The following is a 13,602-nucleotide window of genomic DNA, read 5'->3' as shown; positions in this document are numbered from 1 at the left end:
CCGTTCGTAAAAACGGCCGTAAAACTCTCGCTTTTTATAACCATGGCACCGATTGGCACGGCAGTACCATGGCCGTGCCAAGGGTGCCATGGGCCCGCGATCGGTGGGCACCGATCGCGGGCAGCGGGCCCGATGCCCGCGCACTATTTGTCCTTCCACTGCCCCGCAGTATCCATTCGCGGGGCGGCTGTGGGGCATCCCGGCCTGCGCATGCGCGGGTTTCGCGCAAATACGCGATGACGTCATCCGCGTATGCGCGGGTTGGAGTCTTCCAATCCGCGCATGCGCGGCTGACGTCATATGACGCGTCAGCCGGCGCTAACTCTGGCAAGCTGGCTTAACGAAATTCGTTAAGCCCGTGATGCCGGAGTTTACGGCGTCGGGCTGCTAGCCCCGACCGGGGACCAGAATCGGTTCCCGGTCGGGAAGGGGGGGGGCTGGCGTCAAACCCGCCCGGGTTTGACGCCAGCCTTACGATTTCTCCCGGTTTGGGAGAATCGCGCCCTGTGCTCTTGCACCTTGTGCAAGGGCATTGATTCCTTCAGGAGGGGTGAAGAGAAGTTGGATGGAATGGTGGCGATCTAGACCTCTAATGCTGTTATGTGTCGTACTAAAGTACTGTCTAAACGATCAATCTGGAAACACAATGTTACAAAGCTCTGGTAAAATTATATTTAACCATTTGAGCTATCGACATCCTGCTTTTCAGCAAAGTATTTATCTTGCCACAAGAGGGCAGTAATGTGCCTTTGCTACTCAGCTTGCAAAGTGTACTTGGCCATCCTGTGATTTTAAAACAAGGAGTAAGCCTGCACTTACATAGAACATGAAACATACAGTGCTGAAGGAGGCCATTCGGCCCATCGAGTCTGCACTGACCCGCTTAAGCCCCCACTTACCACCCTATCCCCGTAACCCAATAACCCCATCTAACCTTTTTGGACACTAAGGGCAATTTAGCATGGCCAATCCACTTAACCTGCACGTCTTTGGACTGTCGGAGGAAACCCACGCAGACAGGGATCTGTTTATCTATCTGCCTCCTCACCTTGCAGCCTTTCCTGTCAGTTGGCAATTTTGAAACATTCGTAGCAGGTGGCTGACATGTTTCATACAAGATTTTCAAATCAAAACCTGCTGCATTTAGTAGTAGTTGACATGTTTACTAAAACACTAGGCAGCAGAATTTTATATAAAACACTAGGCAGAAGAATTTTATATAAAGATATAAAACTGCAGTTCAGGGAACTTGGTCCAAATACCAGCTGCCAACATCACAGGATGTGATTTCAATCCATAAACGTGCCTAAATGTGAAGTATACTGCAGAGTAATGCAAGATCTGCTGTATGTGAAAATCAATTGTATTCTTGTAAAGCACAACTCCAATCACACATATAAGGTACTGTTTAGTTATTACAACAGTACAGTGAGTATTGTGTGCTGCAATGTATTTTTCTGATCCTTCATTTTTATTCGGACAAAATGAAATTCTAGATGCATGTTATAAAATGGGAAAGAAGAATATTATGAATAAGCAAGCGTTACTAGGGGATTTTAAACTAAAAGAAAGATTAGCCAAGATCGCCTGCCCCACAGGGCATTTCTGGATGAGAACCCGTGGAGGGATTGGATGACCAGGCCTCTTCCAGTTCCTTAATCGTGTCTTTCAGAGAGGTGTACAGGAGTAATCTTGGATGACTGTCCCTCAAAGTTGCTGAGGGGTGGGGTTGTATGGGAGTGACGCTGCCTCAGACTCCTGGCTGGCGGCCACATGTTAGGTAGCTCCTGTGTTTGCCCAGGCACTGACTGGATCGCTTTAACGTTCATTATATTCTTTGCTCCTCTACAGGCCGCATTCCGGATACCTTAAAAAACTGTGTGAACAAAGAGTATTTGGCAGCAGCTTCCCAATGGACCGGCATTGATCCCGTGGCCGTACATCCTGAACTGAATGGAGCTACTTACAGGTAGGATAGAGACTTCATCATGGAGTCTTAATGAGGCAATTGGCTGCAGCTGCTCTGACGCGGGTGGAGCTTGCTGAACTGCACACCAGCAATCACAGTGTACAGCGATGTGGTGCTTTTATATCAAAAAGCATTGCTGAAGTCTTTCTCAGAGCTGGCGTCAGAGAAACACGAGTGCCAGGCTAAAGAATAAGATATAGCAAAGAGATGGCCAAAAGTTTCGTCCGAAAGACGTTTAGAGAGCAGGTCATCATCGTCTATCCTTCATTTGTCTTTCACATTTTTTTTGCAAATGCAGATCAGGTTCTGCAACCACAGTTCTCCATCTTGGGCGCTCTGAATCTGGGGCTCTGTACATCCCAGGGTAATTACTGTGAAAACTGGGATGGTAAAGCCCTGTAGCGTGTGATCCTCTATGTTCAGGGTTTCCTTTTTGCACCTGACACCACAGGCTAATCTGTGCCTAACTATAGATATCTGCCATTGCCCATATTCCTTAATCCTTTGAATAATAAGTATTTTAAAATCTCAGATTTAAAATTAGTCATTGATCCAGGATCATTTGCTGTTTGCGGAAAAGAGTTCTAAACTCGTGTGTAGAAGTGCTTCCTAGTTTCTCCTGAAAAGTCTGACTCCATTTGTAATGTGCCCACAGGCATGGATTCCCCAACCAGAGGATATTGTTTCTCTCTGACTACTCTTTGTTCCATTTAATGTCTTGAAAACTTATCAAATCACCCCCTCACCTGAATCCCATGGAATTACTTTTTTAATATAAATTTAGAATACCCCATTCATTTTTTCCAATTGAGGGGCAATTTAGCGTGGCCAATCCACCTATCCTGCACATCTTTGGGTTGTGTGGGCGAAACCCACGCAAACCCGGAGAGAATGTGCAATCTCCACACGGACTGTAACCCAGAGCTGGGATCTCACCTGGGATCTCGGCGCCGTGAGACAGCAGTGCTAACCACTGCGCCACCGTGCTGCCCTGAATCCCATGGAATTACAATCCTAACGTGTGCCATCTCTCCTTGTAATTTAACCTTCAAGTCCCGAATCATTCTGATAAACCTACAATCGGGTAGCACAGTGGGTAGCACTGTTGCGTCACAGCTCCAGGGTCCCAGGCTTGGGTCACTCTGTGTGGAGTCTGCACATTCTCTCCGTGTCTGCGTGGGTTTCCTCTGGGTGCTCAGGTTTCCTCCCACAAGTCCCGAAAGCTGTTCTGTTAGGTAATTTGGACATTCTGAATTCTCCCTCTGTACACTCGAACAGGCGCTGGAATGTGGCGACTAGGGGCTTTTCACAGTAACTTCATTACAGTGTTAATGTAAGCCTACTTGTGACAATAAAGATTATTAAAAATGCACTCTCTTCCAAGGCCAATGTATCCATCCTTAAATGCTGTGCCTGGGACTGTTCTAGCGACCTCCAGGTGAGGTCTAACTTAGGTTTTGTATAGATGAAGCATGACATCTACCTTATTGTAGCCTCTCATCCTCTAGATATAAAGGTCGGAACCCCTGTCTCATCATTTTAGTCACCTCTTTAAAGCATTCGGTCAGGCTTGTCGGATATGCCCTTTTAAAAAAAATCCATGCTGGGACTTTCTAAAATGCTAAAAATGTTGATGATGCGCAGTTATCCTATCATTAATTAGAGATTCTAGTAATACTCTTGACAACAGATGTTAGCATAACTGGTCTATAATTCCTTGGTTTCCCTATCCTTTATTCCCCAATAATGTGGCCATTTCCACTTTTCTAATCTAAAGGAATGGTTCCTGAATCAGGAGAACTCTGGGACATTATAGTTAGGTCACCTGCAGTGACCCCACCTAATTCCTTTAAAACCCTGGCATGGAAAGCCCCTGGTCTGGGGGATTTATCACTCTTCAGCAATTATATTTTCTATGCTGTCATTTTGCTTATTAGCTTTGATGAGCCTGTTTCTGATTCAGTTAAACATGAGATGTTTTACTAATCTGTTTACTTGATCATCGTGTTCTTTTTAACACTCTGAGACATGCACTCCATCTTTTTGCATACAGGTGATCTTGAAGGCATTCGCCTTCTCTTCAGTCTCACTATTAATCCAGTTTAGTAGAGCCGCTTAATCAAGCCGTTTCACATCTTTGTAAAATTGTATCAGATTTTAAAAAGGGCAAAGTTAAAAGCTTTTGCAGTTTTGGCTTGGCTGATCCAAGTTAAATTTAATACTCTGGTCACTTGTCCAGGTGTTTCCCGACTTTGGGGGGTGGAGCGGGCGGGGTCTGATATTTTGGCAAGGCGACTAAAATTTAGATCCAGTATGCAGTTACTCCATGTTTCTTCACTAACATGAAACGAAAGGGAAAATGCTGGAAAATCTCAGCAAGTCTGGCAGCATCTGTAGGGAGAGAAAAGAGCTAACGTTTCGAGTCTGATGACTCTTTGTTCCAGCATCTGCAGTAATTTGCTTTTTTCCTCACTAACATGTAAGGAATGAATTGTTTATCACATTTACAAGTCTTCCAGCTAGCTTGTCTGCAATACTAGATTACTGTCATCCATTGAATGGCTGGAAAGTTAAAATCTCACAATTTCTCAGATATTTATCTTGTAATTTGTGTCCTGTATGCCTCAGTTTGGGACTATCTGATGGGAGTTGGGATAAAGCTTTAAGCACTTATTTTAACACTTTACCACACGCTCACAGCATTGTCTGGGTGTCTTTATGTAAAACGGGAATTAGTGCATTCTCTCCGACAGGTGAGGAAAGTGCCTGATGCTGATTGTGAATACAGAGCTTGGATCCCTCATCGTGAGCAGAGAAATTCACTGAAATATTGCTACCATCTTCATTGTGCTTGCATGGAGGGAGGGAGCAAGCAACCAGTGAATGGCCCACTGACACTCTGGGGAAAAGTATCGGGTGTGCGCTATGGGCATGGACTCCCACTCATTGCCTGTCGCATGCGTTTCCAGCTCTGACCTCCAGTACTTTGACCCGAGAAACCATTCCTCACATGGAGTTTTACACAGTAGACATCAGTGGAGTATTCGGTCATGAAGAGGAATTACTGCTGTTCTTGGCAATCTTCCTCGCACTTCCCAGAAGCTTTACAGAATGGAAAGCTTGTGCAAGAGGAAGCCATTCAGCCCATTGGACCTCCTCTGCCATTTTCTTAATCATGTCTCATCTTAATCCCATTTCTATTCTCTTCTCACCCTTCCACTCACCTCTCACTTCCCAGGCAAATATTAAATGCCCTTTTTGAAAGCCAGTTGATTCTGCATCTGTTACAGCCTTGGGGCTATCTGTTGTATATATTCTCAGCAGTGTGTGTGAATACATTTTTTTCTTGAATTGGCGTTCAGACTGGTCCCTTTGAACCTACTGGTGCATTTTGCTCAGACCTAAATCTGAGTTATCCACCAGGCCATCCAGTCAGGAATTTGCCTTTGAATAACGGTTTTGTTGCCGAGCCTCAACCCCCCCCCCCCCCCCCCCCCCCCCCCCTCCCCACCACCCCCCACCCCCACAAGTACCAGGACAATTGATTTAATGGTTGTTTCATTTCATTTCAGATTTCCAAGTGGAGTGGTTGGGGTAACGGCAGCAGGTATCCCAGCCGCTGCCGTTGAAGGAATTGTAGCAGGCGCCATCCCCATGCAACATGGGATGCCTTCAGTCGCCCACCCTTCGCACACACCATCCCCAAGCCAGACAACCAAATCGGAACCTGACAGAGATATCCCAGCTGACCAATAGCAACTCTCGACAAAAGAAAGAAATGGCATTCCTCACCTTTTGACCTTTAACCTTCCGCCAGGAAGTAGCCCTGAAGTTCACAGCAAAAAAAAAGAGAACTGGGACTGCAAAATGTAGTGTATGCAGTTAAACAGAAGCAAAGTGTGGAATCTTACTGCATTTCCAATTGACGTCTGTAATTCTGTGACCTTGTATGAAAAGGAAAAAAAACCTTGTAGTACCTCAAGTCAGCCATGAATGTACTCTGTCTGTGTACAGTTTTGTAGAAGCCGCAGATTTGTTTAGCTGTGAATATACTTTTTAAAAAGAAAAAGTGAAAATATACAAGACTTCCTACTTTTGCATATGGAGATGCTTTGTCAGTGCACAAGATTCTCAGGCGAAAAAAAACTTCATGATTTTATTGTCTTAGTTTGCTTGGTGACTTGCACCAAGTCCCTTCAGAGTCTTTGTTCACAGTGGCTACAGAGGTTCAGAGAGCCCTACTCGGGTAGCTGCAGTTCTCCCAGTTACAGTATCTGGTGGAAGATGCATCGTATCCAAGTTCAGAAACTATGCCCTGCCTTCTGACCTCACACCCCCAACCCCATGGCGGGGGGGGGATGGAAACCTGTGTATAATGCGTCTGGTATGGTCATAGTTCAACCTGACACATTCAGGTAAGGTTGGCATCTACCTATCCTTTCTCCAGTTGAAAAGAGATCCATGGGGCAGTCTGATTTTGACCCATTTTCACCCCTCCCCGCCCATCACCGATTGCATCATTCCTCCTTCCAGCGTTTTCACAGCTTGCCTTTCCTTCCTCCCCTCCCATCTTCTCAACCCCAACCCCGCCCAGAATGCAATCACTATGGACTAGTAATGAGTTTCATTAAAGCAGCACGTGAGCTTTTATTTGGCTTGTTGCATGGAACACTATAGTCAGTGTGCGGGGATTAGGTGACTCCTCTGAAAATGAGAGGTCGATCTTTCTGCTCTATCTCTCAATTTTTTTAAAAAGCCAATGAATTTATTTAAACTTTGTTTTTAAAGTCTGATTCTGCAAGCATTAAATCAGTCAGCACACTCTAACGTAGCAATAGATCTTGCATCAGGTGTACCTGAAGGGACTTGAAGCAACCGTATTATCTTTACTCCATGAATTTTCACAAAATACCTTTTTAACGTTAAAGGAAAAAAAGTCCAAGGTTATTTCTTTTTCTTCTGTTTAGAATGAGAATTTATAATGTCAGTTGTAATGTGAAGTAGAAACCAGATTAGGAATTCAACCTGAATCATTTTGTTGTGTTACGGCCATTGATACTGTGAGTCCCAGCGTCCGATTGCTGAATACGTTTTTAATCTCTATCCCTTACACGCGCCCTCTTGCTCCTTGATCATTTTTTTTGTTAGAAATCATGTTTGTGGCTGTAATCATTGGTATGAAATATTTTAATAAAATCGACAAAAAGACAAAACTCTGAGACAACTTGTCAGGCAGTTACTGTATTGTTTTATTATGTGAACCCAGCAGTAATTTTCATTATGCTCTGGGAAAGTGAAGGGAGTTAGTCATGAGTCCGCATGTTTGTATCAAATTGCCTTGATCTTTCATGTTCATTTATACCTGGAATACACTGCCTGAAAAGATGATGGAAGTGGATACTGGTACTTTTCAAAGGGAATTTCTTATGTATCAAAAAAGGTACAATTGCCATGGTGGTGTGGGGATAAAAGAGGAGTGGCACTAATTGGACAGCTCTTGCAAAGGTACAACATCAGTTGATGATCTCTCCTATGGGGTGTCCGGGGCATCCCTCCCATCTTTGCCCCATCGGACATGCCCCCCCCCCCCCAACACCCTTTTATCTGTTAGTGCTCCTCCCCCATTCCTTGTCTATGTCCCTCTCCCTGTTGGTGTGTGTGGGTCTCTTCCTCTCGTCCTCTCCCTGGAGCCACATCTTTGCAGTGCCGTGTGAAGTTTACCATAGCCTTACAGTTGGAAATACAAATGCAGTTGCGTGGCTCAACTACTCGACTCTGGCGATCCATTAGCGAAACGCCTACCTGGAGAGCAGCACATTTCGGAAATTTGCCCTAGAAATTCGAGCCTTCTTTGGTGTAAATGATATCTATTGCAGTGAAGGCTTCATTTGTGCTGAGGTTTAGAACAAGAATTGAAAAGTAACAGAATAGTGAGTAGACTGAGAATAAGACATGAGAGCAGAGTTAGGCCACTTGGCCATCGAGTCTGCTCTGCCATTCAATCATGGCTGATACTTTTCTCCTCCCCATTCTCCTGCCTTCTCCCCATAACCCCTGATCCCCTTATTAATCAGGAACCTATTTATCTCTGTCTTAAAGACGCTCAGTGAATTGGCCTCCACAGCCTTCTGCAGCAAAGAGTTCCACAGATTCACCACCCTCGGGCTGAAAAAAATCCTCCTCATCTCTGTTTTAAAGGATCGTCCCTTTAATCTGAGATGGTGTCCTCTGGTTCTAGTTTTTCCTACAAGTGGAAACACCCACTCCACGTCCACTCTATCCAGGCCTCGCAGTATCTTGTACGTTTCAATAAGATCCCCTCTCATCCTTCTAAACTCCAAGTACAAACCCAGAGTCCGCAAACGTTCCTCATACGACAAGTTCTTCATTCCAGGGATAATTCTTGTGAACCTCCTCTGGAACCTTTCCAAGGCCAGCACATCCTTCCATAGATATGGGCCCCAAAACTGCTCACAATACTCCAAATGGGGTCTGACCAGAGCCTTATACAGCCTCAGAAGTACATCCTTGGTCTTGTATTCTGGCCCTCTTGACAAGAATGCTAACATTGCATTTGCCTTCTTAACTGCCAACTGAACCTGCACATTAACCTTAAGAGAATCGTGAACAAGGACTCCCAAGTCCCTTTGTGCTTCTGCTTTCCGAAGCATTTCCCCATTTAGAAAATAGTCCATGCCTAGATTCCTCCTTCCAAAGTGCATAACCTCACACTTTTCCATATTGTATTTCATTTGCCACTTCATTGCCCACTCTCCTAGCTTGTCCAAGTCCTTCTGCAGCCCCCTTGCCTCCTCAATACTACCTGTCCCTCTACAGATCTTTGTATCATCTGCAAACGTGGCAACAGTGCCGTAGTACCTTCTTCCAGATCATTAATGTATATTGTAAAAAGTCGTGGTCCCAGCATAGACCCCTGAGACACACCACTAGTCACCGGCTGCCATCCTGAAAAAAAAAACCTTTATCCCCACTCTCTGCCTTCTGCCAGTTAGCTAATCCTCTATCCATGCCAGGATCTTACCCTGAACACCATGGGCTTTTAACTTATTTAACAGTTTCCTATGCGACACCTTGTCAAATGCCTTCTGGAAATCTAAATAAATCGCATCCACTGATTTTCCTTTGTCTAACTTGCTTGTTACCTCCTCCAAGAACTAACAGATTTGTCAGACACGACCTCCCTTTGACAAAGCCATGCTGACTCAGTCCTATTTTATCATGCACTTCCAAGTGCTTTGTGATCTCATCTTTAATAACAGACTCTAAAATCTGACCAATAACCGAAGTCAGGCTAACCGGCCTATAATTTCCTATCTTCTGCCTCCCTCCCTTCTTAAACAGTGGTGTTACGTTAGCCACTTTCCAGTGATCTGGGACCCTTCCTGCCTCCAGTGATTCCTGAAAGATCATCACTAATGCCTCCACAATTTCCTCAGCTATCTCTTTTAGGATCCTGGGGTGTAGTCCATCCGGTCCAAGTGACTTATCCACTTTCAGACCTTTACGTTTCTCCAGAAACTCTTCCTTGGTAATGGTCACTGTGCTCCCCTCTGCCCCATGGTTCTGGAGCTCTGGCATCCCACTGGTGTCTTCCACCGTGAAGATTGATGCAAAGTAACTATTCAGTTTGTCTGCCATTTCTTTATTTCCTATTATTACTTCTCCAGCCAAATTTTTTAGTGGTCCAATGTCTATTTTTGCCTCTCTTACCTTTTATAGAACATAGAACATATATTGAAAAAAAATCTCTTCCTATCTTCCTTTATATTACTAGGTAGTTTGCACTCGTACTTCATCTTCTCCCCTTATTGCTTTTTTAGTTGTCCTCTGCTCTGGTTTCCCACTAATGCTCGCCACTTTGTATGCTTTTTCCTTAGCCTTTATGCTGTCCTTGACATCCCTCGTCAGCCATGGATGCCTTATCCTCCCCTTAGCATGTTTCCTCCTCCTTGGGATGAATTTATGTTGTGCCTCCCTAATAACCCCCCAAAGCTCCTGCCATTGCTGTTCCACTGTCTTCCCTGCTAGACTCCTTCTCCAATCAACTCTGGCCAGCTCCTCCCTCATGTCTTTGTAGTTACCCTTATTTAATTGTAATACTGTTACATCTGATTACAGCTTCTCCCTCTCAAACTGCAGGGTAAATTCTATCATATTGTGGTCACTGCTCCCTAAGGGTTCCTTCACCTTAAGTTCCCTAATCAAGTATGCCTCATTACACATCACCAAATCCAGAATCGCCTGTTCCCTAGTAGGCTCCGTCACAAGCTGCTCCAAAAAAAATCTTAGACATTGCACAAATTCCATTCCTTGGGATCCACTACCAACCTGATTTTCCCAGTCCACCTGCGCATTGAAGTCCCCCATGATTATTGTAATATTGCCTTTTTTACATACCTGATTTATTTTCTGCCCCACATCCTGACTGCTGCTAGGGGGCCTGTACATAACTCCCATCAGGGTCTTTTACCTTTGCGATTCCTGAACTCTACCCACAGAGATTCTATGCCTTCTGATCCTATATTGCTCCTTGCTATCGATTTAACTTCATTCCTTACTAACAATGCAACCCCTCCCCCGTTGCCCACCTGCCTGTCCTTTCGATAGGACATTAATCCTTGGATATTTAGATCCCAGCCTTGATCCCCTTGCAGCCATGTCTCTGTGATGCCCACAACATCGTACCAGCCAATTTCAATGTGTGCAACAAGCTCATTTACCTTGTTCCATATACTGCGCGCATGTAGGTACAACACCCTCAATCCTGCATTGGCCACCTCCCTTTTCACACTCTCCTCGGTCACTGTACCCTGTACTGTGGCCCTTTGATTTTTGACTGGCTTCTCATCCTTACACTTTCCCCCCTTACTGCTTTTTGTTTCTGGCCCCGTTTTACTTCCCTCCGACTTCCTACATTGGATCCCATCCCCCTGCCACATTAGTTTAAACCCTCCCCATCAGCTCTAGCAAGCCCCCCCCACCCCAAGCACATCGGTTCCAGTCCTGCCCAGGTGCAGACAGTCCGGTTTACTGGTCCCACCTCCCCCAGAACCGGTTCCAATGCCCCAGGTATTTGAATCCCTCCCTCTTGCACCATCTCTCAAGCCACTCATTCATCCTATCTATCCTTACGTTCTTACGCTGACTAGCTCGTGGCACTGGTAGCAGTCCTGAGATTACTACCTTTGAGGTCCTACTTTTTAGTTTAACTCCTAACTCCCTGAATTCAGCTTGTCGGACCTCATCCCGTTTTTTCACCTATATCGTTGGTGCCTATGTGCACCACGACAGCTGGCTGTTCACCCCCCCCCCCCCCCCCCCCCCCCCGAATGTCCTGCAGCCGCTCCGAGACATACTTGACCCTTGCACTAGGGAGGCAACATACCACCCTGGAGTCCCGATTGCGACCGCAGAACCGCCTGTCTATTCCCCGTATGATTGAGTCCCTTATCACTATAACCCTGCCATTCTTCTTCCTGCCCTACTGCGCAGCAGAGCCAGCTACGGTGCCATGAACCTGACTGCTGCTGCCTTCCCCTCGTGAGTCATCTCCCTCAACAGTATCCAAAGCGGTATATCTGTTTTGCAGGGAGATGACCACAGGGGACACCTGCACTGCCTTCCTACTCTTGCTCTGTCTTTTGGTCACCCATTTTCTATCTCCCTCAGTAACTTTCACCTGTGGTGTGACCAACTCTCTAAACGTGCTATCCATGACGTCCTCAGCATCACGGATGCTCCAAAGTGAGTCTATCCGCAACTAGAGAGCCGTCAAGCGGTCTAACAGGAGCTGCAACTGGACACACTTCTTGCACGTGAAGGAGCCAGGGACAGTGGATGTGTCCCTCAGCTCCCAATTGCACATGAGGAGCATGACATGGTTATGGGATCTCCTGCCATGTCTTAAACCTTAACTTGTACAACTACAATTCCAAAAAATGGAAGAATAAATAAATACAAATGAGAAGACAAACTACTTACCAGTCACTTACCAGGGATGAAACACCTCCTCCACTCCCAGCTTCGAATTCCCAACTAGCTTCAAATTCCCAAACTCACTCTTCGCTGTGTCTCACTCTGGCTGTGTCTTCTCTGGCTCACTGGGAGAATGAGCTTGGAGTACTTTCGAAAGTGGTTTGTCATGTCACCACATAACCAAGATCTGGGTAATTGATTTGACGTTTCGTCCCAAAATATATATTCTAAAGAAAACCTTTCTTTTGCTGTATCCTATCTCCCTGTTCCTGAATGTGCTAACTTGTGTGTATAGATAGCTGAATGTCACTGGCCAGACTACCTCATCAAATTGGCTGATCCTCATGTGTTTGAGTGAGATTCAGAACTGATTCCGAACCTGTCTTCACCTTCCCGATGCCAATCCGTTTCTGCCTCCTCCTCCATAATGAGATATAACCCTTTTGGGATGTGGGCATCGCTGCTGGGTCAGCATGTATTGCCCATCCCTAATTGACCTTGAACCGAGTGGTTTTCTAGGCAATTGCAGAAGGCATTAAGAGTCGACCGCATTGCTGTGGGTCACATGTAGATACTAGACTAGCAAAGGGCAGCAGATTTCCTCCCCTAAAGGACATTAGTGAATCAGTAGGCTTTTTAACAACAATGGTTTCATGTTCACCATTGCAAATTTTTATTGAATTCACATTTCACCATCTGTCATGGTGGGTTTCAAACCCGGGTCTCCAGAGCATTACCCTGGGTCTCTGGATTACTAGTCCAGTTACAATACCACTGGCTTCCCCAGTTAACTCAGCTGAGTATAAAAGAAGCATTTTCTGTTTTAATTTAAACGAAAGCTTGCAGAAACATCAGTTGCAAGATGGAATGACCACATGTAGAATGACCATCTATTAGCAAGTATATGCTGGTAATTTTAGAATATTAAATATTCTCATGCTCTGGTCAAACCACATTTCAAAGCCCAACTCCAGCAATGTGCAAGGGTTCAGCTGATGAGATTCACTCCATTTAATATCAACAAACTGAGGAAGGCACAGCAAATGTTATCGCCCCTGACAACAACCCATGTATGCTACTGAAGACTTGTGCTCTGGAATTAGCTGTGCCCTTCCAGGTTGTCCCACAACTGCTACAATAACAGCATCTTCCCAGCAATGTGGAAAATTGTCCAGCTATGTCCTTTACACAAAAGCAGGACAAATTCAATCCAGCCAATTACTGACCCATCAGTCTACTCTCAATCATAGAAAAGGGATGGCAGGTGTCAATGACAGTGCTCATCAAGCAGCACTTTGTCAGCTTGATAAGCTGCTCACCAATGCTCCGTTTGGCTCAGCCAGGAGCCTTGATCCAAACATGAACAAAACAGTTGAATTCCATTGGTGAAGAGAGTGGCTTCCCTTGGTATCAAGGAATTAAAACTGAAATCAATGGAAATTGGGAAAACCCTCCAATGGTTGGAGCCATACCTGGCACATAGGAAAATGGTTGTGATGGAGACCAATAATCTCAGTTCCAGGACATCACTGCAGGTGTTCCTCAGGGCAGTGTCCTAGGCCCAACCATCTTCAGCTGGTTCATCAGGGACCTTCCATCCAACTGAAGGTCAGAAGTGTTCACTGTCATGTTCATCC

General features: G+C 45.3%; 1 protein-coding gene across 5 annotated transcripts in view; it reads left to right on the top strand.

The window, feature by feature from the left end:
• Nucleotides 1-7,188, top strand: part of LOC119965077 (C-terminal-binding protein 1-like) — a 135,968-nt gene extending 128,780 nt beyond the window's left edge. For all 5 annotated transcript variants that reach the window (XM_038795346.1, XM_038795343.1, XM_038795344.1 and 2 more), the window contains 2 exons: nt 1,852-1,969; nt 5,542-7,188. In XM_038795346.1, coding sequence (XP_038651274.1) covers nt 1,852-1,969; nt 5,542-5,725 — 302 coding nt within the window. In that variant the 3' untranslated portion in view covers nt 5,726-7,188. The remainder of the gene's footprint in view (nt 1-1,851; nt 1,970-5,541) is intronic.
• The last annotated feature ends 6,414 nt before the right edge of the window (nt 7,189-13,602 follow it).

Source organism: Scyliorhinus canicula, chromosome 4, assembly GCF_902713615.1.
Source record: "Scyliorhinus canicula chromosome 4, sScyCan1.1, whole genome shotgun sequence".
Lineage (NCBI taxonomy): Eukaryota > Metazoa > Chordata > Chondrichthyes > Carcharhiniformes > Scyliorhinidae > Scyliorhinus > Scyliorhinus canicula.
This window is presented reverse-complemented; position numbering and strand designations above follow the sequence as displayed.